The following is a 24018-nucleotide window of genomic DNA, read 5'->3' on the forward strand; positions in this document are numbered from 1 at the left end:
GCCAGGAGCGAAAGGGACATGTATATGCCGGGCATCATAGCATGCCTTGGTTGAAACTTGCGAAGGCAGTGTTCCTAAGTGAGCGAGCCGACGAGCTTCTTTGGCACGACACAATGTCTGTGGAATGGATGTGCCTTCGTCCAGTGGCAATGGCAAAATTGTGTCCCAAGAACGTTTGGAGACTGCGAGCATACAACAGATAGAAAGGCTCATACCCTATTACTTTGTGCTTGGCTGTATTCTATGCGTATGTGACAAAGGGCAGCACAACATCCCAATTCCTGTGATCAGCTGAGACGTACAGTGACAGCATGTTGGCAAGCGTATGATTCGTGCGTTTGGTGAGGCCATTTGTTTATGGGTGGTATGGTGTTGAATGGCGATAAGTAGGACCGCAAAGGCGCAGCAGTTCTTCAACAACGTCGGCAGTGAATTGCCGTCCACGGTCATTTATAACAACACGTGGAGCACTGTGACGCAGGATGATAGAAGGAAGCAGAAAGCACGACACATCGGTGGCGGTAGCAGATGTAAGCGCCGCAGTCTCACTATAACGTACCAAGTAGTTGACGCACACAATAATCCAGGGATGACCAGTAGAACTCTTGGAAAGGGGGCCGAGCAAATCGATACCAACTTTTTCAAATCGTAAGGTAGCAAGTTTCACTGGTTGCAAAAAGCCTGCAGGAGGCGTCCCCGGCTTATACGACATTGAAAACCTAGACAACTTGCCATGTACTTCCTTGTGCTCTTCCGTAGCTTCGGCCAATAAAAGCGCTGGTGTAATTGATGAAGCGTGCGAGCAAAGCCAAGGTGACCCGATGTGATGTCATCATGCATGGTGCGAAAAATAGCAATACGCAGGCATTTGGGAATGACTAGGAGCAAGGAAGTGCCTTCGGCAGAGTAATTCTTTTTGCAAAGCAGGCCGTTACACAGCGTGAAGGACGTTGTCTGACCTGGCGTGCGGGCAGCCTCCAATAGGGGTATGAGTGTAGGATCACGACGTTGTTCACATTTAAAGGTGCTGAGGTTAGGAAACTTGGTAATGCTGGCAAGATAGTCATCGAAGTCATCATCATTAGCGGTGGAGTGCAGCAACGGGAGACGAGACAAGCAGTCGGCATCGGTATGACACTGACCGCTCTTGTAGCCGACAGAAAAGGTGCATTCTTGAAGGCTGCCAGCCGTCCGGAATGATCCCACAGTCTAACAAGCCAGCATAGGGAATGATGATACGTCACTATCTTGAAATAGTGGCTGTACAAATATGACTGATACTTCTGGATGGTGAAGACTACTGCCAGGCATTCCAAATCGGCGACAATGTAATTTCGCTCCGCTCTTGTCAATGTCTGACTTGCGTATGCAATGACATGCTGGCACCCATGATGAAGTTGAACGAGGATAGCGCCAACGTCCACACCGCTAGCATCAGTGTGCAGCTCAGTCATAGCCTCGGGATCGAAATGGCGCAAGACAGGCCCAGAAGTTAGTAGAGACTTCAGCTGTCAAAACGCATCCTCGCACCCTGTAGTCCACACGTAGGGATTGTCTTTGTGGCGGAGGCACGTGAGTGGGTGAGCAAGTTGGGCAAAGTTCTTAATAAACCGGCGGAAGTATGAACACAGGCCAAGGAAACTACGAAGGTCTTTCGCTGTCTTCGGTTGGCTAAAATCACGCACTGCAGCAATCTTTTCAAGGTCAGGTTGAATACCATCTTTGTCGACGAGAAAACCAAGCATGAGAGTCTGGCGCTCACCGAAGTGACATTTCTTTGAGTTTATAACCAGTCCAGCGTTTTGTATGCGGTCCAGTATGATGGCAAGGCGCTGATTGTGCTCCTCAAGTGTTTTGCCAAAAATTATTGCATCGTCGAGGGAGCACATGCAGATCTCCCATTTCAATCCATGCAGCACTGTGTCCTTAAACTTTTCAAAATTTGCTGGTGCATTGCATAAACCTAAAGGCATGACATTAAACTTGAAGAGACCGTCTGGCGTCACAAAGGCAGTTTTCTCTTTATTTGTCGGGTGCTCCGGTATTTGCCAGTATCCCAATCATAAGTCAACGTAGGAGAAGTAGAAAGCTGCATGAAGGCAGTCGAGAGCATCGTCGATGCATGGCAGAGGGTGTACGTCTTTCGTTGTGGCTGCGTTAAGTCTTTGATATTCAACACAGAATTTCCAAGAATTGTCCTTTTTCTTAACTAATATCACTGGAGCTGCCCAGGGACTGCAAGACTCCTGGACAACGCCTTTCCGCAGCATTTCTTGAACTTGCTCAGCGATTACTTTCGTTCTGCGGGAGAGACGCAGTACGGCTTCTGGCAAATAGGAGTCGCTTGGCCCGTATTTATGCGGTGTTGCGTTTGCGAATCAGGAAGCAAAATTGAACACTCATCTTGCGCGAAATCAAATACTGGCGCATAGCGGACAAGCACTTTTTGCAACTCTTTCTGCTCTGAAGAGGATAGCGACTTGTTCGTCATGCAGTTAAATTCCATAGAGTAGCCGCAAGCGTCAACGCCGTCAATACTGACAGTCACTTATGAGTCAGAGGTGACCAGCTTGAGTCCCGTCGGCAGTAAAACTTGCTCTAAAGACGCGTTCACCATCCACAAGTGAGCACGACCGTCTACACATTCTATAGCAGATTGTGGAACCAGTACATTTTGCTTCAACATAGTATGGGAGTACAGCTCAATTAAACTATGACAGTGATGCGGAGGGCAATCCGTGGAAGTCATCGAAACAAATGCCGCAGCCTGAGCTGGTAAAAGGACATCGTGAGACACAGAAAATACACCCGGCTTGTCCACGCCAGATACTGCTGGTGTGGGTGTTATCACATGACTTCGAAGAGAAATTTCACCAGCCCCACTATCAAACATTGCACCACATTCACCAAGAAAGTCAATCCCAAGGATGATGATGTAAGGGGTGTGTTCCAAAACAACAAATTCAGTTGGAAAGTCTTGTCCACCCACACTCGCTATAGCAGAGCAAACTCCAATGGGCCGCAGCGGTTCGCCCCCAACTCCACCGAAGTTGTTATGGATGAGGTGGATTTATTTACAAAATGATCGAGGGGGCGTACAGATGAGATTGCAGCCAGTTGGACCTTTTTTCACTGCGCACAGTTCTTCCATCTCCTTTTCTTTAGCTCTGCCGCGCAGCATAACAATATCGTTGAGATTTGACTGTAGGTGAATAAATTCACTTGGCCCAATTGAGGCAGGTACGTGCTAATAAAATTCTGCATGTAGTTGTTGGCAGATAGTTGTTTGTTCAAGTAACTAACAGTAGGCATTATCATAGCAGCTAGCAGCTGTCAGCACTTTAAATTTCCACCTTTTTCTTTTACACTTCCGTAGCAATGCAACGGCATGTGATATAGTGGATATACAGTGGAATCTCGATAAATGGAGATCATTTAAACGGAACTGCCACTAAGCAGAATGCCATCCTGATAATTGGTTGGTTGGTTTTGTATTCATGTAGTGCTCTCATAATGTCTCTCAGTAAGTGGAACTCCTGATAAACGGAACCAGTTTCCCTGATCCCTTGAAGTTCTGTTTAAAGAGAGTCCACTGTAGAAGGAAAAGTTCCTAGTCTTCATATGTATAGTGGCTTAAATGCTACTAGCACAAACAAGTACTGGCAGTGAGAAACTATGTAGATCAGTACTTTTTTTTCAGTGCTAACCACACTACAGCCTACAGCCTAACTCCACAGTCTATTTTCCTCATTTGATACACTCATCCTTCATTTCAATTCCACAGTTAATTTTTCTCTTTTTTGCCTTTGTGGCCATTATTTAATGCAGGAACTAGGTTTGATAGAAGCTGGTTTGTCTGCTCTACCTGTATTTATTGCTTGCCCCCCTTTAACATGGACTTTATAAAATTTTTACAGCAAAGTGTTGTCCCTAATTTGTTTTACTGGTTGCTACTTATTGCACTAGTCAGTTTGGTATTTCTGATAACAAAATTTTCTAGATACCCAATAGCCTACCTGCCGCTGTAGCCCAGTGGCTACAGGTGTTGACCTGCTGAGCTCCAGGTAGCAAGTTTGATCTCAGCCACTGCAGTTGCATTTCCATGGGACTGAAGTGCAGAGACACTCGTTTGCTTAGGTTTTGGTGCATTTTTAAAGAGGCCTTGGAAATACTTTTCTAATTAATTGTCGAATGGCCTCACTACAAAGGACATTGCCTCATGATTCCTGCCGCAAAAATTTTCTAGTCCTTCAAGTATAAGCTGAGCTTGAAGTAGTTGCCGCACTGATGCGCGGCTTTCTTGCTCCTTTCATCTGCACTAGAGCACTGGAAACTACACGGTTGGGATGGCAAGGGGGAAAGCCCTTGCCCAAAAGTTGGGCATTTTCATTTTAATTGTTTTTCTTGATGACACTACTACTGGTTCAGGCATGTGTGTTGCTCTATCGAAGCGAGATGGGTGCTCGGGCAGCCATGCGTCGCCACACCTCTGAAGCTACGTCACCCACAGAGACCAATTAGAGCATGCGGTTGTCAGCAGCAAAAGGGCTCGTCAAGGCACCCTGTGTCAGCTGCAGTATCTACCGTATTTACACGATTGTAAGTCGACCCCTTTTTTTAAATTTGAAAGTCTGAAGTTGGGGGGTCGACTTACAATCGCAACCAAAACATGGCCCCGCCAAAAAAAGCGATACCAACGGGAGCTACAACGCAGTTACAATTTTATGTTTGCTCTATGGCCCTACCCGTATCTTTTCGCTATCCCGCGTGTTTGTTTGCGTTTCAGAAGGGTTTTTCAACATTTTTGAGAGTCTTACAGTGCACGCAACACTCATGAGGGGGGGGTGTCGATAGTTGATGGAAGCGCCGCTGTTCCCAATTGCGGCGGCACCCTCAGAACGGCGGCGCTTGCGCGGAGTATCGGTAGTTCATGGAAGAGCAGACACCGCTCGCAGGTTTCTCTTTTAAAGGCATAGGTATTCAAGTTGGTTTGACCAACTTTTTGACGCGTTCCACTTGACTGCCGGCTACGTGCTACTTCTATGCTTCCCCAGTCGTCATGAGTGCTCCAGGCCCACTAATCGTTCGGCACTCGTTCACAGCAGCGTTCAAGAGGGCTGCCATCCTTTACGTTGAAGAAACAAATCACTGCGCAGCGGGCCGCAATTTCGATGTTTCTAAACGGGTGGTGTGAGAGTGGCGACTGCAGCGAAGCGAAATTTTTACCCTGTGACGCAAGTGAGAAATTTCCCACGTGCTGAAGTCTGGACGCTTTCCGGAGCTGTAGGCTAAGCTTGATCGCTCCCTGCCATTGAAGTGCGACGTGGTCATGAAACAAGCCCGGACCTTCGCCTTAATTTTAAGGTTCTGCTTCGCCGTGAGAACAACGAGTGGCTGCCGGCAGAAGACTGCGAAATTACGCCAACCGGACCTGTCAAAAGCGCCTCCCTGACGGCTGCATGTGGTTGGGTGCATTTGGCGTGGGCTGCTGTTCTGCAAGATGTCCTGGTGCGGTCGTTTGCCAAATTTGAAATTTCGGTGGAACACGACGTGCTGTGGGACCGCAGCAACGATGACGATGGCAGCACTAGTAAAGATGAGTAGTCCAGTGACCATGTCAGCTACTAATAAATTCTCGTTATCGAATGCGCCCTCGGGTATGCTCTATTATTTTTTTTTTCCTGTCAAGCGATATGGGGGGTCGACTTACATTCGAGTCGACCTACAATCGTGTAAATACGGTACGCTGCGCAGCATGCCAATGTGATCTCCGAGGCCATGCGCAGTAGATGCAGCTACGCACAACTGACTTATGTAGACCTCAAGTGTAAAGACGAAATAACTTCATGTTTTTAGTGGCATGAGCATCGAGTGACACTCGTGTTTCTTGTGCAGCACTTCTGGTTCACCTCCTGAGACAACCGGGGAGGAAATTCAAAATAAATCAGAAAAAAAAAATACTAGAACAAAAACAGTACAGTACAATATTCGTGGGTTTCATTATAGATATGACATCAGAGCATAAGTTTAGCTATAAGTTGAGTTACTGAAGTGTCTGGAATAATTGGAATTAATTAGAAATCACTGAGACAACCAGGGACGAAATTCAAAATAAATCAGAAAGAAAATAGAAAAAAATAGTGCTGTACAAAATTCATGAGTTTCATGATAGATATGATATAAGAGTATATATAAGGATAGTTAAAAGTTGAGTTACTGAAGACTCCGGAGTAATTAGAATTAATTACAAATCACTGATTACCACACACCAAAGCACAGAATTGTAGACTTTACAAGACCCGCCACGTGAGCATGACTTGGGCGAAATTCCTGGAAACTTAGAAGTAAAAAGCGGAAGTAATGACGTCACACTCAAGAAAGTGGAAAGTGGCATAATATTTAACCGGCTAATCAATGGAAAACAGTTGCCTCTGAGTTCGGTTTGTGCCTAAATTTAACCTAAAGAGCACCAACGTCGAGGTGCGAGTGCCATTAAGAGACACCTAAGTCAAAGATGAGGGGCGCCTACCACTTTTCTTCTAAAGGCTGAAGATATGCTTTTTCGAGATCACTGCCATATATGCCCCATTTTTTTTATTTTTAACTCAATATTAGCAATAATAGTATTACTGAGAATGTTCTCGCATTCACGAAATTTGCCAATACCATTTGGTTGGCTGCTTGCGACGTAGCTGCTGATGACATTGCGAAGGAGGGCGACCTATTTTTTGCTGTTTTTGACACGAGGTTGTAAATTCCCTGCTGCATGAAATAGAATAATATTTGGGTCACATGTTCACAAACGCCTTGTCTACAGATCGGCAGTGTTTTCTTTCTATACTTCAGAAAGTGTTTCGGGCCCTTTTAAATAAACTCGGGTGGTAAAAAATTAATCCAGAGTCCCCCACTAAGGCGTGCCGCATAATCAGATCGTGGTTTGGTACATAAAACCCCAGAATTTAATTAATACACCCAAGAGCCAAACCACGTCGCAGTTATTTGCTTCACTTTTTCTTGGAACATTTCTTTTAGCACAGCTGAGCTTTCTTTAGCAAGACCAGCCATACATTTGATTGCTATTCTTTATCATAAATTTTAATGTGGTTTATCCCTAACTCCTTGCATAACTGGTGGTGTGTTCTGCTATAGCATGCACCAGGCAGCACCTGCCCCTGTGGCCCAAGCCAATGCTCCAGTTCCACCCAGTCCACAAGCTGCAGCGCCTGCTGCTCCTGCAGCGCCTCCTCCAGCACCACGCGTTGCCCCAGACAACCGAGGACCACGCATGAATGCCCAGGGTGGCCCACTGCTGGATGAGGTTAGTCAACAGTGCCTTGTGGTGCTCACCATCCCACATGCAACGTGCAGCACCACCCACCGTAGTAATTCAGTGACTATGGCGCTCTTCTGCTAAGCTCAAGGACATGGGCTCAATTTTCGGCTGTGGTGACAGTACTTTGATTGGAGCGAAATGTGAAAACATGCTCATGTACAGATTTGGTTGCATGTTAGAAAACCCCAGGGTGTCAAAATTAAACCAGAGCTCTCCACTAAACGTCTCTTATAGCTGTAAAGTTGCTTTGGAACATTCGGACATTAAAGCCCATTAGTCAATCAATTAGTCCATGAGCAACACTGTTTTTTTTTTCGTATTTTCTTTTTACTCTACCCATCATGGCACGTGCTATGAGGTCAAGCTACCAGACTGTCTGTCAACAGCACATCAGCTATGCTACAATTTTACTACCGGTACCACCATGTAAACAAAATGTCATGGCTGCTTTTTGATGATGCTGGCTTTTCCAACATTGTTAAATTGCTTCTTTGTAATGCATTAGTGGTTATTAATTTCATGTGAAAATTGCGTTTACAGACGACGTAAACGTAACCACTGATAGTGCAGGACCAGATATAATGCAGTCCTTTCTGACTCCTGTTAGCTAAATTTTTAGTTATAACCGAGTAGCCCAGTTAACCCAGTAGCCAAATTTAATTGTTATAACCTATAACGCATCATGAGAACATTGAACTAAGCAGTTAATTTCACAATAGAACATAAACATTCACAGGGCTGTGACTGCTTATTGTTACGTACAAGTATTGTTAAAACTGGTAATGGTATAAGTGGGTTCAACTGTACTTCTTCCTGTCTAGTTAAAATTTTCGATGTCTGTCCTCCCTCTTTTTAATGCAGCTTGGTTATAGCAATTATTAGTTGTACACTAAAACCCACTCATAATGATACCAGTTTTAACAATACATATTTGACATAGCAATCAGTTGTATGTGTTCTGTGGTGAAATAAACCACTTACTACAATGCTCCCATGTTGTATTATCAGTTATTATAATTAAGTCTGGCTAATGGGTGTGCATGCCGAAAGGGAAACGAGCGCAAAATCCACGAAAAAAAAAAAAACATAGCCGCTGCACTCATCTTCTGCTGTGGACCCCACACAGCAGCTTTCGTCGCATCGCTCTACGAATCGCTGACCTTGCATGCCTCTCTTGTTGCCCTTCCAACCCTCCGACATCGACCCCATCTACTCGTGTATCGGAGGTGTGGAAGAAAGGCGGTAAAGGGGCATGCGAGACCGGCGATGTGTAGGACAATGTGGCAACGGCATGCCATGCAAGATGCCGTGGCTCGCTTTTTTTTTCTTCTTTCTTTCTTTTTTCTTTTGGCCACTTGGGATTTTTCACGGACACCTAGAAGCCAGATTTAATTGTTTATGGCCAATAATTCAGCATGGGAACATTGTAGTAAACGGCTTATGCGTGAATGTATATGCCCCCACTTTGAAAATTTGTGATGTGGGTGTATGAAGCTCAGCGATAAAAGTAGGCACAGCGTCAAGAGTGAGGTCAGCAGTGCAACTGTCACAGTGGATGATGGAGGACCTAGATAAGAATAGGTGAGTGGCACTGCAGATGATGTCATCGGCACAGCTGGCATGGTGCCAACTCACATAAGTAGTGCAGAGTGGATGGCTTTAGTGCCCGACATAGCTCTGGCTCAGAGAGGCATGTAATCAGTTCTGTATAAGCACTTGGAAAGAGCAATTGGATAAACAAGTATGACAGAAATTAATGGCGTTTTTCACTGGTCGATGTGGAGCGGGTTCGCGCTTTCCGCTGGTCATTTCGGATCAACTCGCTCCGTGCTGGAACGCTCTGACTTGCTCCGCCACCGAGTCGCGGATTCGGGCGGAAATAGCTCGCATCACTTCAGTCTTAAAGCAAAATCGGTAACCTGTTGGTTCGCATAACATAGTTTTGCTTTGAAGATGTCTGCGTTTGGTGCTGCTGTAGAACTCGCGTTTAGCAGTGAGAGCTCGGACAACAGCAATTACGGGGTGACGCAGGTGCCGTACGAAGCCTTCTATGTAAGTTGTCCATGCACAATCCTTGCGGGTGTGATATCGAAATGACGGACTCGGATATCGAAATGACGGCCAGCGGAGCGTTCTTACGCTCCGCTGGCCGATTCAGATTTGTGAAACCAGAGCGCTCGCTCGAGGATTTCGGCAGCCGCTCCAGATCGACCAGTGAAAAACGCCATAAAGTACACTCACGCGAAATGCGGTTCACTTGGGGAACAAGGGTAGTGTGCATGTGTGTTTTTACCATAGAACACACACAAAAGGTGCCTCAGTTGCTCATTGTTACAACTGAGTATTGTTAAAACCGGTAATGTCTATAAGTGGGTTCGGCTGTGCTTCTTTCTAGTTAAAGTGTTTGGATGTTTGTCCCCTCTGCCTTTTTTGTGCAGCCCAATTATAACAATTATCAGTTATAACAATGGGATTTTTTTGGCTCTTGAATATTGTTTAAGCAGCTTTGACTGTAACGATGGAATATTTTTGGCACTCGCATATTCTTATAAATGGTTTCGACTGTATATAACATTATTACTGCGAGTCTAATACATAAATGGACTGTCATACTTGGTGTACTTTTGGTATGGCATCATATTTGTTTTGTAATGTATGCACGGTAACGCAGATTGATAGGGTTCTGAGTTGGTATTTGACAGTAACTGCCTTTTATTTTTTTCTAAAACGATTAAATTAGAAAAGTTTGTAGATACATCAGGGCGTCTACCAATCGGGAAAACTGGGAATTCTTGGGGATTTTTAATAGTCTGGAAATACTCAGAGAATTTGTGCTTCTATCAGGGAAAATTAGCTGCATTTTTATTGAAAGAGAAGGAAAGTCGCAGTAATGCTGGCTTGCGTAACAGAAAGGGATCATAATAAATCGTCTTTTGACGCCGTGTCGTCGGCGCGAGGAGTTTCCAGTGTACAGTCAATGACAGACTTTCCGGACGCCCGACGGCTCCGCGGCACTACCACGTACCCCATAGAGTCAGTGTATGAGAACGTCTGAAATTTCGGGCGCAAGAGCCCTTCGCCATCCGATTTTCCTGACTTTTTACCCTGACCGCAGGTCCAAAACGGCATTAATCAAAGCCACCACTGCCGCCATTTTGATTACCTCGCAGCCATGGTAAACTAGGCCTAGCTGCTTCAACGTTCGCTATTAAGCTTCTTCCTGTTCGCCGCCATGTTTTTCTTTCATTGAAAGAATTCGCCGCTGTAAGTAATGGCACCGACTCAGTCTTTGTGGTCCTTGCGATTGGATTCGAAGCTTGGAACGCACGACGCATTCCATAATGTCGGTTTCCAAAGGTCAGCTTCGCCTCAATACAGAAATGTTACGCGGGGAAGCATAACAAGCGTGGGAAGGGGCAATTGTCACGGGACACAGTATCTATTCCTTAATTATACACCTTCACCTGTCACAGTATGAGCACTGATAATAAGTGTGCCGGTATGCCTTTTCGAATGTGCCTGTGGTGATTTGAGCCTTTAATGGCAGTAAAAGACACGCATTCATTTTTTTCGGACTGCCAGATTTTACGGACGCTTTCGCGGCCCCTAGGGAGTCCAAAAAATCAGACGTTGACTGTACAGCTGACGAAGAGGGTACTTCAAATGGTCCATGGTACAAATGCACAGTGGAAGTAGGACGAGAACAGAAAGGACCTACGCATTGAGGAATGAACAGGAAAGGAAGCCTGCCACCATTTATTTCAAGGAGCTTGAGCTCAAAAAACAGTGTTGGCTGACGCTGAAATGCAGGTGTCCCTCATCCAAACCAAAATAAACTCTTTAAAGCAGTGAAATGCAGCACAGGCTGAGAGTACGTCAAGACAGTTCAGGTTGACACACCAACTGTTGAGAATCTCACTTGTGACAAAGTTTGGGCCTCATACCAATGAGCTTGCTATAAATTGATAAAGATAGCTCATATTCCCTTCAATCGTGGCATCTACATTTGTAGACGCAACCTATCTTTGCTATTTCTGTGCAGTGGTAGCAAGGAATAGAGCACAAACATCAAGCTTAGGGCGAATTGAACATTCTGGTAACCTAAATTACTTCCATTTTGCTTCTGAGTGACATATATCATTAGAGTATCGCTTTGGTGAAAGCACTACCATGTTTTATGTGACGCTTGATGTGGGGCATGTCGGTAACAACCTTGAAATATATATATTTTTCTCTTTCTTGAAATGCTTGAGGTCAATTAATAACTTGTGCGTGTAATTCAAGCGGGGGATTTTATACTTTTTATGAAGAAACATAGCATGACTGGCTTTACAATATTCAAATATTGAGCTACTCTGTAGTTATAATGACTCATCATAAAATGCTCAACGAGTCATTCTATCACCTTGATTTGCTTTCAGTGGAGTCTCAAGCACCACCTATGTTTCACACATACATATCGACAGTTGATCATAATTCGTGACTGAAGTGGGTATTTGAACACATTTGTTTATGTATGCATCTCTTTTTTTATTCATATTTGAGAATGTTCCACTTAATTTGCAATGAGTTTTGCCATTTTTTTTTTCAAGGACATTTTATTCGCTGTGCATTTTACTAACCCCTCTCTTCCGATATTTTTTTTAATAAAACAAATGATGCTTCTTACTATTCTAACTGGATTAAGTCGTCTTTCAACATGCTTACTAGAGAGTGACAGCATTGAGTGACATAGTATCAGCCTGTTTTGACGTAAAACAAAGTTCTATGTCACTCGGGGAATTGTGCAAAAGCACTCGGGGAAAACCTGGAAAACTCGGGGAATTTGGAAATGTCTACTTGGTAGACATCCTGTATATAGGGCAAGGAGTCAGTGCTTGGTATGGAACTTGGCTGCTCTTCTCAGGAGGAAGAGGAAGCGGCTCAACGTGACTGGCTGGACTGGGTTTACACTGTGAGCAGGGCAACTGTCCTGCTGAGCATTGTCTACTTCTACTCCTCCTTCGGAAGGTTCCTTGTCGTCACTGGCATCGCTCTGCTTATGTACCTGTAAGTGCTTGTTTGCTTCAGTTTCTGGCATGTACCGTATTTATTTTATTATAATGTGAGGGTGCTAGTTAAAGGACCCGAGAAAAACTTTACCCTGTAATGCCTAATGTGCCATGTCGACTATGCTAAGTTTGATGCCTCAAAATTCTGATTGAGGTGTGGGAAACCTAATGCAAAGTGCATAGTTGCACTTTCGATATGCTGGAGTAAAGTTTAAGTTGTTAATAGTTTAACAAACAGCTTACTAATTAATTTGTGCAGTAAATAAGTTGTACTGATAAATTATTTATTGCTTTTTTTCTACCGATGTACTCTCCGTGGCCGGAAATAAATGTCAAGAATTTGTTCTAGCCGACAGATTGCCCGAAATACCGAATAATAGAGAAACCCCTTTCTGGACTCAATGGGGACTGCCAAAAGGTCCAAATAATCAGGAGCCCGAAACACTGTATTCTCCAGAAAATGAACGACCTTATTTCACAAGTAGCCAAAAAAAGATGTGCCGTATTCTTGAATTGTCACTTTCGGGGATACTTTTGATTTCGTGGGACTAGTGCAAGACGTATTGACGTCTCAGAGCAACTGCATTCTTGGCACAGTGCCAAGCACACTATCTTTCGCATGGATAGCAAAAGGCACATAGGCATCTATGAACAATGGCATTCGCATGGTGCCAAGCACGCTGTCGCATGACTAGTGCAAGATGCATCAGCATCTACGAGAAAGCAACGGCATTCTTGGCACAGTGCTAAGCACGCTATCTTATCACAGTGCCCATCAATGTGTCCGGGGCTGGTTACACGAAATATTGCAAATTTGAAAGTACCATATACATTCGTGTAATGGCCGCAGGTGTTTTTCTGAGATATGGGGGGGGAGGAGGAATTGGTGCTACGGCCATTACACAAAAAAAAAAGACATTTTTTTTTTCCATAAATATTTTCGGTGGTACTCGCCTTTATTGAACTACAGTATACAGTCGAACACGGATATATCGAACCCACATATATCGAATTATTGTCTGTATCGAACTCGTAAATTATCCCCTTGAAAATTCTGTGTAAAAGTATCGAAATTCGTACGTTTATATCAAACGATATTTTTACCCGCCATTGGATATATAGAACGCCGCGCGATCTCGGCACTCGCTGCACCCGCGTGCTCCGCGCCTCCCCCGAAAGGCTCGGAAAATGTGAGAGCGAGAGGGAGGGAGGCTCGGACGGTACTCCCGCTGCGCACGCTCTCCGACTTGCGGCAACACCCTGCTTGCGGAACTGCTTTTATTTTTCTCTCTCCCAATGTCTCTCATCCTTCCCCCACGTAACCATGGTGATCGGCTCGGAAAAGGTAGCCAGGAACGAAGGCGGCGGTGGCCTCCTCCTTTTGCCTTTTTTTTTTCTTGTTGCTTTTTCACGAATTTTGCTCAGCCAACCACAGCTCGTGCCTTTCGTATGTTGCTGTCGCCCTCGGAGGTGGCCATCGCGAGCGCTTTGTTGGCGGTGGCTGCGCACGTGAATTCTTGTGTTTTGTGCGCGTTCTTGTGTTCCGTGTTCATTATTGTTTTGCGTGCGTCTCACGACACGTGTGACTGGATCGTGGTGAGCTGACGCGGAAGCACTGGCCGCAGCAAGCACAAGCAGCGTCAAGAAGCGCAAGAACCTGGACATTGCGACAAAGCTGAAAGCCATTCAGCGTGTTGAGGCGGGCGAGAAAAGTGCGACGGTGGCAGACGACTTCGGGATTCCTCGGAGCACTCTAAGCACCTTGTTAAAAAACAAGGCAGACATAAAGTCGAAAGCGGCGGAGTTATGAACATCGGGAGCTTGTCGTGTGCGCGCTCCTGCCCACGAGAAAGTTGAAAAGGCCCTCTATGCGTGGTTTTTAGAGGTGTGGGCTAAGAACATTCCGGTGGATGGCCCAATGCTAATGGCTAAAGCCAAATGGTTTGCCGCTGCACTCGGTGATGACAACTTCGCCGACAACACAGGGTGGCTGCAGAGGTTTAAGAACCCCCATAAGATAGTTGGCAAAACCATTTCTGGGGAAAGCGGAGCCGTCATCAGCCAGGATATCCAGCAGTGGATTTCGAAGGAATGGCCGGAAATTGGCGCGAAGTTTTCATCCGCGGAAATCTTCAACGCCGACGAGACCGGGTTGTTTTGGCAGATGCTGCCCAGCAAGACGCTCGACGTCCGGGGCAGCACGTGTCACGGGGGCAAGATGAGCAAAGTCCGCGTGAGCGTTCTGCTCGCTGCTAACATGGATGGCTCTCAAAAGCTCCAGCCCTTTGTGATTGGCAAAGCAAGAGCACCGCGCTGCTTCAAAAACTGTAAGCAGCTCCCCGTTCGCTACGCCTTCAATAAGAAGGCGTGGATGACGCGTCAGCTGTTCACAGAATGGCTGCAAGCGTGGGACGCCGAACTGGGCAAATCGGAGCGTCACACTTGCCTCCTCGTCGATAACTGCTCGGCCCATCACACCACCTGCAAGCTCGAAAACATCGCGCTCAAGTTTCTGCCGGTGAACACGACAGCAAAGTTGCAGCCACTCGACCAGGGCATCATTAAGTCGTTCAAACTCGGCTACAGGAGGCGACTCATTGATAGGCTTTTGGTGAACCTCCGCATGGGCACCGAGCTTAAGGTTGACCTGCTAGGGGCCATTCAAATGATGACGGGCGCCTGGAGAGACGTGAAGCAGGATACTGTGGCCAACTGCTTCCGGAAGGCAGGCCTCGTGACAGCCAAACTTCCTGAAACCTGCGAAGACGGCGACGGCGACAACGAGTGCATGGACGACGTGTTTCGCGAGTTGTCGTCCCTTTTCCCGGCTGCCGTTCCAGCCGAAGTGTCTGCTGACGATTATGTGAACGTTGACAGCAATGTTCAGGCTGTTGTGAGCCTCGCCGACGAGGATATTGTAGCTGCAGTCGGAGGGACCCAGGCTGACAGCTCAAGTGGCGACGAAGATCGTCCAGACGAGGGCGCGGCTACACGCTCGTACTCCGCCGCTGAAGTGGCGGCAGCGTTCAGCTGGATTCGCCGTTGTTGCGGCGCCATGGAAGGAACCGGGCTTTCGCACCTGAACAGCCTCGATAAGATCGAGGTTGGCGTCTTTAATTTCATTTGCAAGGCGAAGAAGCAGACCAACATAAGCGATTTTTTTTCACGCAAATAAAGCATTACGTTGCGTCGTGTGTGCGGAAATAGTTGTCATTCTTGAATGCGCCGATTGGTAGGTCATCGTCCGCCACAGGTAAAGTCTCTGGACCTGTATTTTTTATATCGAATTTTTGATATATCGAATTAATTCGCGATCCCCTTCGAGTTCGATATATCCGTGTTCGACTGTACTTGTTTGTACTGGCTCTGGCTATTGGCTATTCTCGTAGTGTGTCACCTGCCGGCTGGAATAAATGGCAACGCCTGACAGACCAGCAACAGCAGTGTCTCGGAGGATGTGCCTTTGCTACCTGGAGATGCAGAAAACGCGGCACGGCTGCCTTGTTTTGCCACCAATTAAAAAAAAAAAAGCTTCGCAATTCTCGCATCACACAACAAATAACACTGCTAACCTTCTCAAAAGTCAAGGGTGCGGCTATACACGGGTAATTTTTAAATATATTTTTGGGGGGATCTTTTTAACAAATTTCTGGGTGCCACTTTTACATGTGTGCAGCCATTACACAAGCATATACGCCATTTTCGGAAGTGATTGTCTGAGAATACAGCCCAAGTTTGTTAACAGGTTGCTACGCACACATAAGCTTGCCTTTAGCGTACACAGTCCGTTGCTGCAAATTTCTAGCGATGCCTTTTACAGGGTTTGTCCGTAAAGTAATGAGTCTGTGTCTGGTAAAAAGAATTTATTGATCCGATCAGTACATATTATTAAAATTCTTAAATAGTCTCGTTAGGTGTCGATACACTGCTGCCAATGCGATTCCCATGCTACAGAGGCTCCCTGGCAGTCAGCTGCCGTAACCTCTTTCAAAGACTGTATGACAGCATGTTGAATGGCGGGAACATTGTCAAAATGATGACCTTTCAGGCTTCTCTTGAGCTTTGGGAACAGGAAAAAGTCTGCCGGGCTCACATTGGGGCTGCATGCTTGCTGCGGCAAGGTTGCAACCCCTATCCAGTTCACGTAAGCAGTCACAACGAGGGCGGTATGGGCTGGAGCGTTGTCCTGGTGAAGCTTCCAGTGATCAGCAATCTTCGGTCGTTTCTGTTTGACATCTTTGAGAAGGTGCTCAAGGACTTCTTTGTAGACCACAGCATTGACGGTTCGTCCCGGAGGTACAAATTCTTCGCGGACCACCCCACTGTTCTCAAAAAAAGACAAAGAACATTGTCTTTAACTTGGACTTCAACATTCTTGCTTTCTTGGGTCATGAAGAGTTCGCAGTGTGCCACTCTGAACTTTGGCACTTGGTTTCGGGGTTGTAATGGAACGCCCATGATTCGTCACATGTTATTACGCCATCTAAAAAGCCCTGTTCAATTTCCAGCTGCACCAACATCTCACTGGAAACATCCACTCGTTGTTTTTGCCATCACTCAACACTTTTGGCACCAATTTTTAACAAGCCTTCCGTATGTTCGTATTGTGAGAAATACTTTTTGAACCATTCTTTTGCACATGTTGAGGTCTTCGGTGATTAATCTGATACTCAAACGACGGTCGGAGTCCAGGAGAGTCTTTACTTTGGCCACATTTTCATTCAAAACCACTCGTTGAAGGGCATGCAGATCGCGCCATGTATTCAATGGTCTCCCGTCCATTCTTGAACTTACTGAACCACCGGAAAACCTGGGCCCTTGACAGGGCATCGTCTTTGCAAGCCTCCTTAATCAAGGCAAGCCTCTCGAAAGGGGTTTTGCCCAGCTGAAAGCAAAATTTAATTGCATACCGCTGGTCCAGCGAACGCGCCATTTTTTACTCTTTCTGCCACTACAAAAACTTGAAAACAGCTTTTGTGCCACTTCAGATCCTCACTGCATCTCCAACGATGATCACAGGGTAGTATTATCACAGTTAACCCATGCAAAGTGCGTGGTCATGAACTTCTCGATGTCACACCTGGGTGTGCCGGGAGATATGTGCAGACACATTCTTTGATAGTCAAATTGATGCATGTACGCCGCTGGGTGGTTGGTTGGGCCAGATCGGTGTGGCACCGCAAGCGATATGTGCAACACGAAACGCGCAAACCACTCCCTTTTCAGTCCCGACACATCCACATTGAAGTCACTGACAACGAGCACAGGGTAGTGCTATCGCAACTAACCCACACTAAGTGAGTAGCCATGATGGCTCACAGTTTTCGACATGCTGTTCTCTATATTGTATGCGGGATAAGAAAGAATTTAAGCACTGTTTGCTTCACTTTGCTGTGTGCTTGTAGCCTCGCCTTACTGGGCTATGAGCCATTGCATATTTTGCTTGCTTACGGGAGTACAGTAAAACCTCTATAAACTGTACCCGCTTAAACAGTCGTTCCATTTTAAAGGTAGTAAAGTCAAATCCCCAATTCAGTCGCCATTGAACATAAAGTGTTTTGTATCCGCATAAACAGTACCAGCTTATTGCGTACATATCAGTAAACACGTAGTATTTCCACTTTTTTTCGTGCAAACATGGTGATGCGTCGTCTCCATCTGGTAGCCCGGCAGAACAACAAGCCTTAGAGATCGGAACCATGGATCAGAACAACGGCCACAGTCCTGTGCGTTTGCGCGTGAAGCCACATCATCATTTCAGCGCCGTGCCAGAGAGCATTGTGGCGTCGTGCAAACAAGAACTCTTGTCCTGCCGAAGCTCGGATAAAAAAGACGCTGAGTGCTCAGCATAGAAGAAAAATTAGGCATTGTTCGTGCTATCGAATGTGACACGAAGAAGTCGGCGCTGGCATGTGACAGGGTTGACTAAGGTGTGTGGCATCTGGAATGCGAAGCAGTTCCTCGGCAGCGCTGCTGCAACCGTGAAGAGATGTCAGCTACGAGGTTCGACTTTTCGCCATCGTTGCCTCTGTTATTGCCGAAGTGTCGCCTAGCAACAGTGATGAGGACGACATGCAAAGCGAGAGCACGGGCAATTCAGGCCCAACAGTGGCCGAAGCTGTGCGTTACATCAGCCTCGCGAATGCAATTGTCACGACGAGAACAGCACCCCGCAATAAAAAAGGCGCCCTGCGACATCTGCAGCGCTACCGTGCTTGTGCACGGAGAATATGCAACGCCAACGAGGAATCTGCCATGCGAGTGTTTGCTGAGAAGTGGGGGCTGGCTGAAAAGCTGGCTGGCAGCTTCAGTAAGTTTGAGGCCGCAGTCGTCGCTGTTAGGCCGCTGAGGCATCAAACTAAAATAACACTTCACATTATTCTCAATACACTAGTGTCACTTCTTTGAAGCAAACAATAGGTCTGCCAACACTGAAGTCTCGCCGCATCATATCATGTCTTTGCTTGCTGCACTCTTTTTTTTTACAATTCACGCTCAAGGCACCACCTTCTTAAACCACCATTACGAACTTCCTCTCGCATAAGTCACAGCTCTGCCATAGCACGTTTACCCAGCCGCTCATCTGCCATGACCACTTCCTTCTTTCCTGATGCAATCGTTTATTGGAATGCGCTCCCTGACAACTTCGTTACCTGTACTGACCGCAAAAAATTTCGTGAATACCTAACAAATCACTTCGAATAACTTTCTGTTCCCAGTGTACATCGTTCATGAACCCATCATAAACCAATTGGAATAGTCTACCCTTGTCAACCCTTCCACCTACTCTTTTTCTTTTGTTTCTTTTGTTGCGAATGTATTGCCGTGTTACTTCTTTCAATTCGAATTTTTTCTTTGATTGTTTAAAGTCGTACAAAATCAGCAATGTGTTTCTTTTCTTTTTTTCATTGTTTTGCAAGAAACCACTCTTACACATGTTTGATTTGCCCCCCCTTGTCTAATGCCTTCAGGCCTTCAAGGTGATAATAAATGAAATGAAATGAAATGAACACTTTTGTCGCCTGAAGGGAATAAATACTGCACGTGTTTTTCCCCCTTTCATCGCACGCTCTCCGAGTTCCACTTTTGACAGATAAGTGAGCGATCTCATGCTATTTCAGTTAAGCAGTGCTACCGTTTAGCACATACTTTTTCCGAGCTCCGGCCAACTACGGTTTAACGAGGTTTCACTGTATTAGTGATTGATGATGATAGTTTTTCTTGACCCACACGAAAAATACACAGAACCCTTGCAATATACAGCTTTGCTGTAAAAAATTTGGAGGGTGTTTAAGCTTCGCCTTTAAGAGTGGAACGCGAAAGCATTCAAAGACACCCTAGTGCTTCTTGCGCTTCCCGGCAACTGCAGCTTATGTAACTGTAATCTTCACCAACCAAGAAACGCTGGCGGCGAATGCTATGCATGAAGGTGAGCTTTCTGGTTCTTTTTTGATGGTGTGCAAGGAACCGAAGCATCCGCACCGCTTCTACCAAGACCTCAAATGGTGGCTGGAAAACGCTATTGCATTATAAGGGGTTTTTGAGTTTCCGCGTAACAGAATTGTGTTTTCTCATATATTCAAATTACAATCCAACGCTATCATGTCTGTACGTTGTGTATAAGTCGTACTTTACGATTTTTCTTGTATTTTACCTTGAGAAATTCAATTAGTTCAGTAATTTCCTTGCACCACATGGAAGGCCTGTGCGGTTGGGTATGCGTGGTGCGAAATTCACCGGCACCGGATTTTCTGGGACACTGGGCCCTTAATGCAATAGCGTTAAAAGTCTATGTGTGTGAAGTGTGGGAAGCTGGTCACAAGGTAGAGATAGAGAGGGCCTGGGAGAGCTTAGAAGAGTGTGTATGTGTGTGTCTGCATATATCATATACAGTCAAACCTCGATATAACGAACTGATCGAAGCTCACCGCACCGCTCAGGTGCAACGCCTTCATCGTTCGCCGACCGGTCGCTACATCCTCTCTTCCATCGGTCATGACACCTCTTCTCACCCGCCAGACCTGGTCTCACTACCGCATGCTCTTCGGGCAGCCTTTTCTATCAAGCCGCTACCCAAGAATATGTTCCCGGGACACCACGACGCCCGTCGCCAAGCCCGTGCGGCCATGCTTCACGCCAAGTACGCCGACCACCCGGCCATCGCCTACGTGGATGCGGCCAGATACGCCTCGCCCGGGGACGCCTTCGCAGTCGTCTCCGTCTCGCCCTCCTCGGTACCCTCGGCACCCTCGGGGCCGACAATCACGGCCGCCACCGTTCGAACGCCCTACGTCGTCGAGGCTGAGGAGGCAGCCATCGCTTTAGCCGCCACCTCGACCAACGCCAGCGTCATACTCTCCGACTCCAAGCACGCCATCTCCAATTTCGCCCGAGGTCTCGTCTCGCCTTCCACCTTACAGCTCCTTCGCCCACTTCTACTGGAGGACGAGCCGTGTCACATTGAACTGGTCTGGGTCCCCGCCCACTCGGGTCACCCCGGCAACGAGTCGGCTCACCAACACGCTCGAGGATTCGTCGACCGAGCGGTGGGCCCCTCCGCGTTGGACGTCCCGGTGCCGGAGCCCCTGGTCACCTACCACGACATTACCCAGCACTATCGCCTCGAACGGTACGCCTACCCACCTCCACATGGCAGTCTTCCCAAGCGGTCCGAGATCGCCTGGCGTCGCCTCCAGACCCGCACCTTTCCGTGCCCCCTAGTGTATTCGCACATCCACCCTGGTGTCATTGATCCACGCTGCTGCCTGTGCGGCGACGTTGCCTCCTTGAACCACATCCTCTGGGGCTGCCCGGAAGATCCCCCGCCCGCCGACCTCGTCTCGCCACCCTCCACCGACGAACAATGGGAGGCTCTTCTCTCCAGCACCGACCGAGACATCCAAACACGGGTCCTGGCACGAGCTGAAGACTCCATCGTGAAGCACAACCTGGAAGCCTACGTAGCTTAGCCTCCCTTATCCCTTACCCCTTCTAATAATAAAGTTGACACTCACTCACTCACTCACTCGAACACGGATATGTCGAATTATTGCGTATATTGAACACTTTATATATCACGTGGAAAATCGCATGCATTTTTAATTTTTTATTTCGAACGGGGCTGGATGTAAAATTTATATATCAAACTCCGCCGCCCCAGACCAAGTGCGCTCTGTTGACAGGAGGCGAGCTTTCCCGCAACACTCTCAAAGATAGCGGCGGCGCGATGGGCGTTTCAGACTGCTGCGTACGACAGCTGCCCACATCTGTTGCGCCGAGGGCGCCATTTGAACGTAGCGGCGTACGCACGTGGCAGCTTGGCGTGGCCGTGGCTTGGCCAGGTTGGCTAGTTTGACAACATCAACAACACGTGCGTCTCGGTGCTGCCGTTTGTGCTACGCCAGTCGTTGTGTGTGTGGCGTAGGCCTGTCGTGGTTGGTGTGATGGCTGCAAACGCGAAGAAGCGTACGACCCTGACATTTGCTGCGAAATTGGAAGTGATACAGCGCGTTGAAAATGGAGAAAAGAAAGCGAGCGTCGCCAAAGCTTTCAACATCCCAAGGGGTACTTTGAGCACTCTGCTGAAAAATAAGAGTGACATAAAGGCCAAGGCGGAACAGAACCAGCACTCGGGCGCTCGGCGGGTGCGCAAAGCTGCCTTTGAAGACGTCGAGAAGGCGCTGGACAAATGGTTTATCGACGTAAGGGGCCGAAATATTCCTTTATCGGGACCAATGCTACAGCAGAAGGCCAAGAACTTTGCGTTCGTTCTCGGTGCCGAGAAGTTCACTGCTTTCGGCATGCGGGTTTCGTGACCCGCATTGAAGAAGCTTCCGAGGAAGCAACCGAAGATTTGACGTTGGATGGCACAGAGGAAGAATGCCAGCTTGAAGAAACCTGGAGCCAGTTCGAGCGCCTTGTCGGTGCTGAGCCACACAGCATGTGCATTGAGGACTTCGTTGGCGGTGACGACAGCACCGGAACAGTGGCGGAGTTAACACACGTGGAGATCGCTGCAGAAGTGACTGCTGAGCGGCCAAACGAAGACGCTGCCGAGGCTGACCCGGCAGGCGCTGATGTTGCCCCACTCCCGACTGCAACTGAGGCTGTAGCTGCTTTGGCCGTTGTACGCCGCTACTGCGGCGCAATAGAAGGGACTGGACTGTCTCTTGTGGACCGTTTGGACTATGTTGAGGACGCCGTGGTCAAACACGCGGTTGCCAATATGAAGCAGGCTACGCTGCTTCAGTACTTTCAGCGAACTAAATAAATACTTTGTTTGAAGCTTCATGTGAGTATCTATTGCGCCACGATTGGTTCATTGATTGATTTGTGCTAGTTTTTGACGCGTTTTCTACGTGATTTTATAAATCGAATTCTGGCTATATCGAACTATTTTGCGATCACCGCGCTGTTCGATATATCGAGGTTCGACTGTATAGTGCAACTAATCCGGACCACCATCAGGTGCACTTCGCTCCTCGAAGAGAGAGGATGTGTTTCAAGTAAGCTGAACAACACTCTTTGCAGTGTTGTGAATGTGGTTTAAATCATGGATCTGGGACTTCAAAGAGGTGCAATGTAATGCTAGTGCATTTCTCTCACATTTATTGCTAAATTGCCGCTCTTTTCTTTTTTCTCCTTTGCTGAAGTTGCATTGGTAAACGAAATTGGTGTTCCTTGTGCACTACAGTACAAACGAACAACTTTCTATTTTGATTTTCTTGTCGAATTGCCTTTCTTTTTTCTTTTCATTCAGGTGGATGTGTACTGTCAGTTTCTGTTAAACTGCAGTATTGATTTGTACATGCTTTTGAAGTTCTTGCCAGGTGCACTTGACAGTTCTTAACAGTCTGGTAAATTGTTGGCTCAGTATGCTGCAATGCCTGACAGGAGTCTGCACTATTTCCTCCACAGGTACCAAGGAGGCTGGTTTGCAGCTCCACGGCAGCCGCAGCAGCCAGAGCGTGGGCACGACCGGAATCGTGCGAGAGAGGCCAACCAGCAGCAGCAGGCAGACCATCCTGCTGCCGAGATTCAGGAGAGACCACAGGTTAGGCATAAAAGCTGCTGTCGCGGTGTTTCACTTCATGCTGCATGCTTTGTTCTGTAGCTGCATTGTTGATTTTGAGAGTACATAAAGGCAGGCATGCATTTTGAAAACAACTTGAATGCAGAAATCAGCTTGGAAAAAATGGAAAAGAGAACAAGTTTTCGAATGTGTAGGTTTTACATAGTTTCAGTATTTCTTAGCTGGCAAGTGGGCAAATCCTCTAAAGATTATCCTTGTTGGCCAAGTTAGCAAGATATTTCTAGAAATTAAAAAAAAAAAAAGCTCTACTGCCCATTCCCATTACATCATAAACAGATCTACATATACAACGTACTTTCACATATAATAGACCGTTCTTATCACTTACTTTGGTGTTCCTATATTACTATTCCTGCAACATGTTCCACTTTTAACCCTTTCAGTTTTTTCAGAAGGGACGCAACCACAGTGTCAAGTTTTTTTCTATGATATAGTAAAATGTGGGAAAACAGCTTAGAACGGCAGACAGCTGAGCTAGTTCGTAAGGATTTATTATGCAAAAAAGAAGTGAGGCGTGCATGCAGGACACAAGAGTAGAGAAG

The 24018-nt window shown here is 46.7% G+C and overlaps 2 protein-coding genes across 2 annotated transcripts in view; both read left to right on the forward strand.

The window, feature by feature from the left end:
• Positions 1-24018, forward strand: part of Herp (Homocysteine-induced endoplasmic reticulum protein) — a 59205-nt gene that overhangs the window by 22369 nt on the left and 12818 nt on the right. The window contains exons 7-9 of the mRNA XM_065444131.1: positions 7150-7318; positions 12240-12382; positions 23302-23437. Coding sequence (XP_065300203.1) covers positions 7150-7318; positions 12240-12382; positions 23302-23437 — 448 coding nt within the window. The remainder of the gene's footprint in view (positions 1-7149; positions 7319-12239; positions 12383-23301; positions 23438-24018) is intronic.
• On the forward strand, positions 15008-22710 carry LOC135911792 (uncharacterized). The gene is made up of 2 exons (XM_065444132.2): positions 15008-15098; positions 22170-22710. Exons 1-2 carry the CDS (start codon positions 15008-15010, stop codon positions 22652-22654), a joined length of 576 nt encoding a protein of 191 aa, XP_065300204.1. The 3' UTR covers positions 22655-22710.

This window comes from Dermacentor albipictus, chromosome 1 (genome assembly GCF_038994185.2).
Source record: "Dermacentor albipictus isolate Rhodes 1998 colony chromosome 1, USDA_Dalb.pri_finalv2, whole genome shotgun sequence".
Lineage (NCBI taxonomy): Eukaryota > Metazoa > Arthropoda > Arachnida > Ixodida > Ixodidae > Dermacentor > Dermacentor albipictus.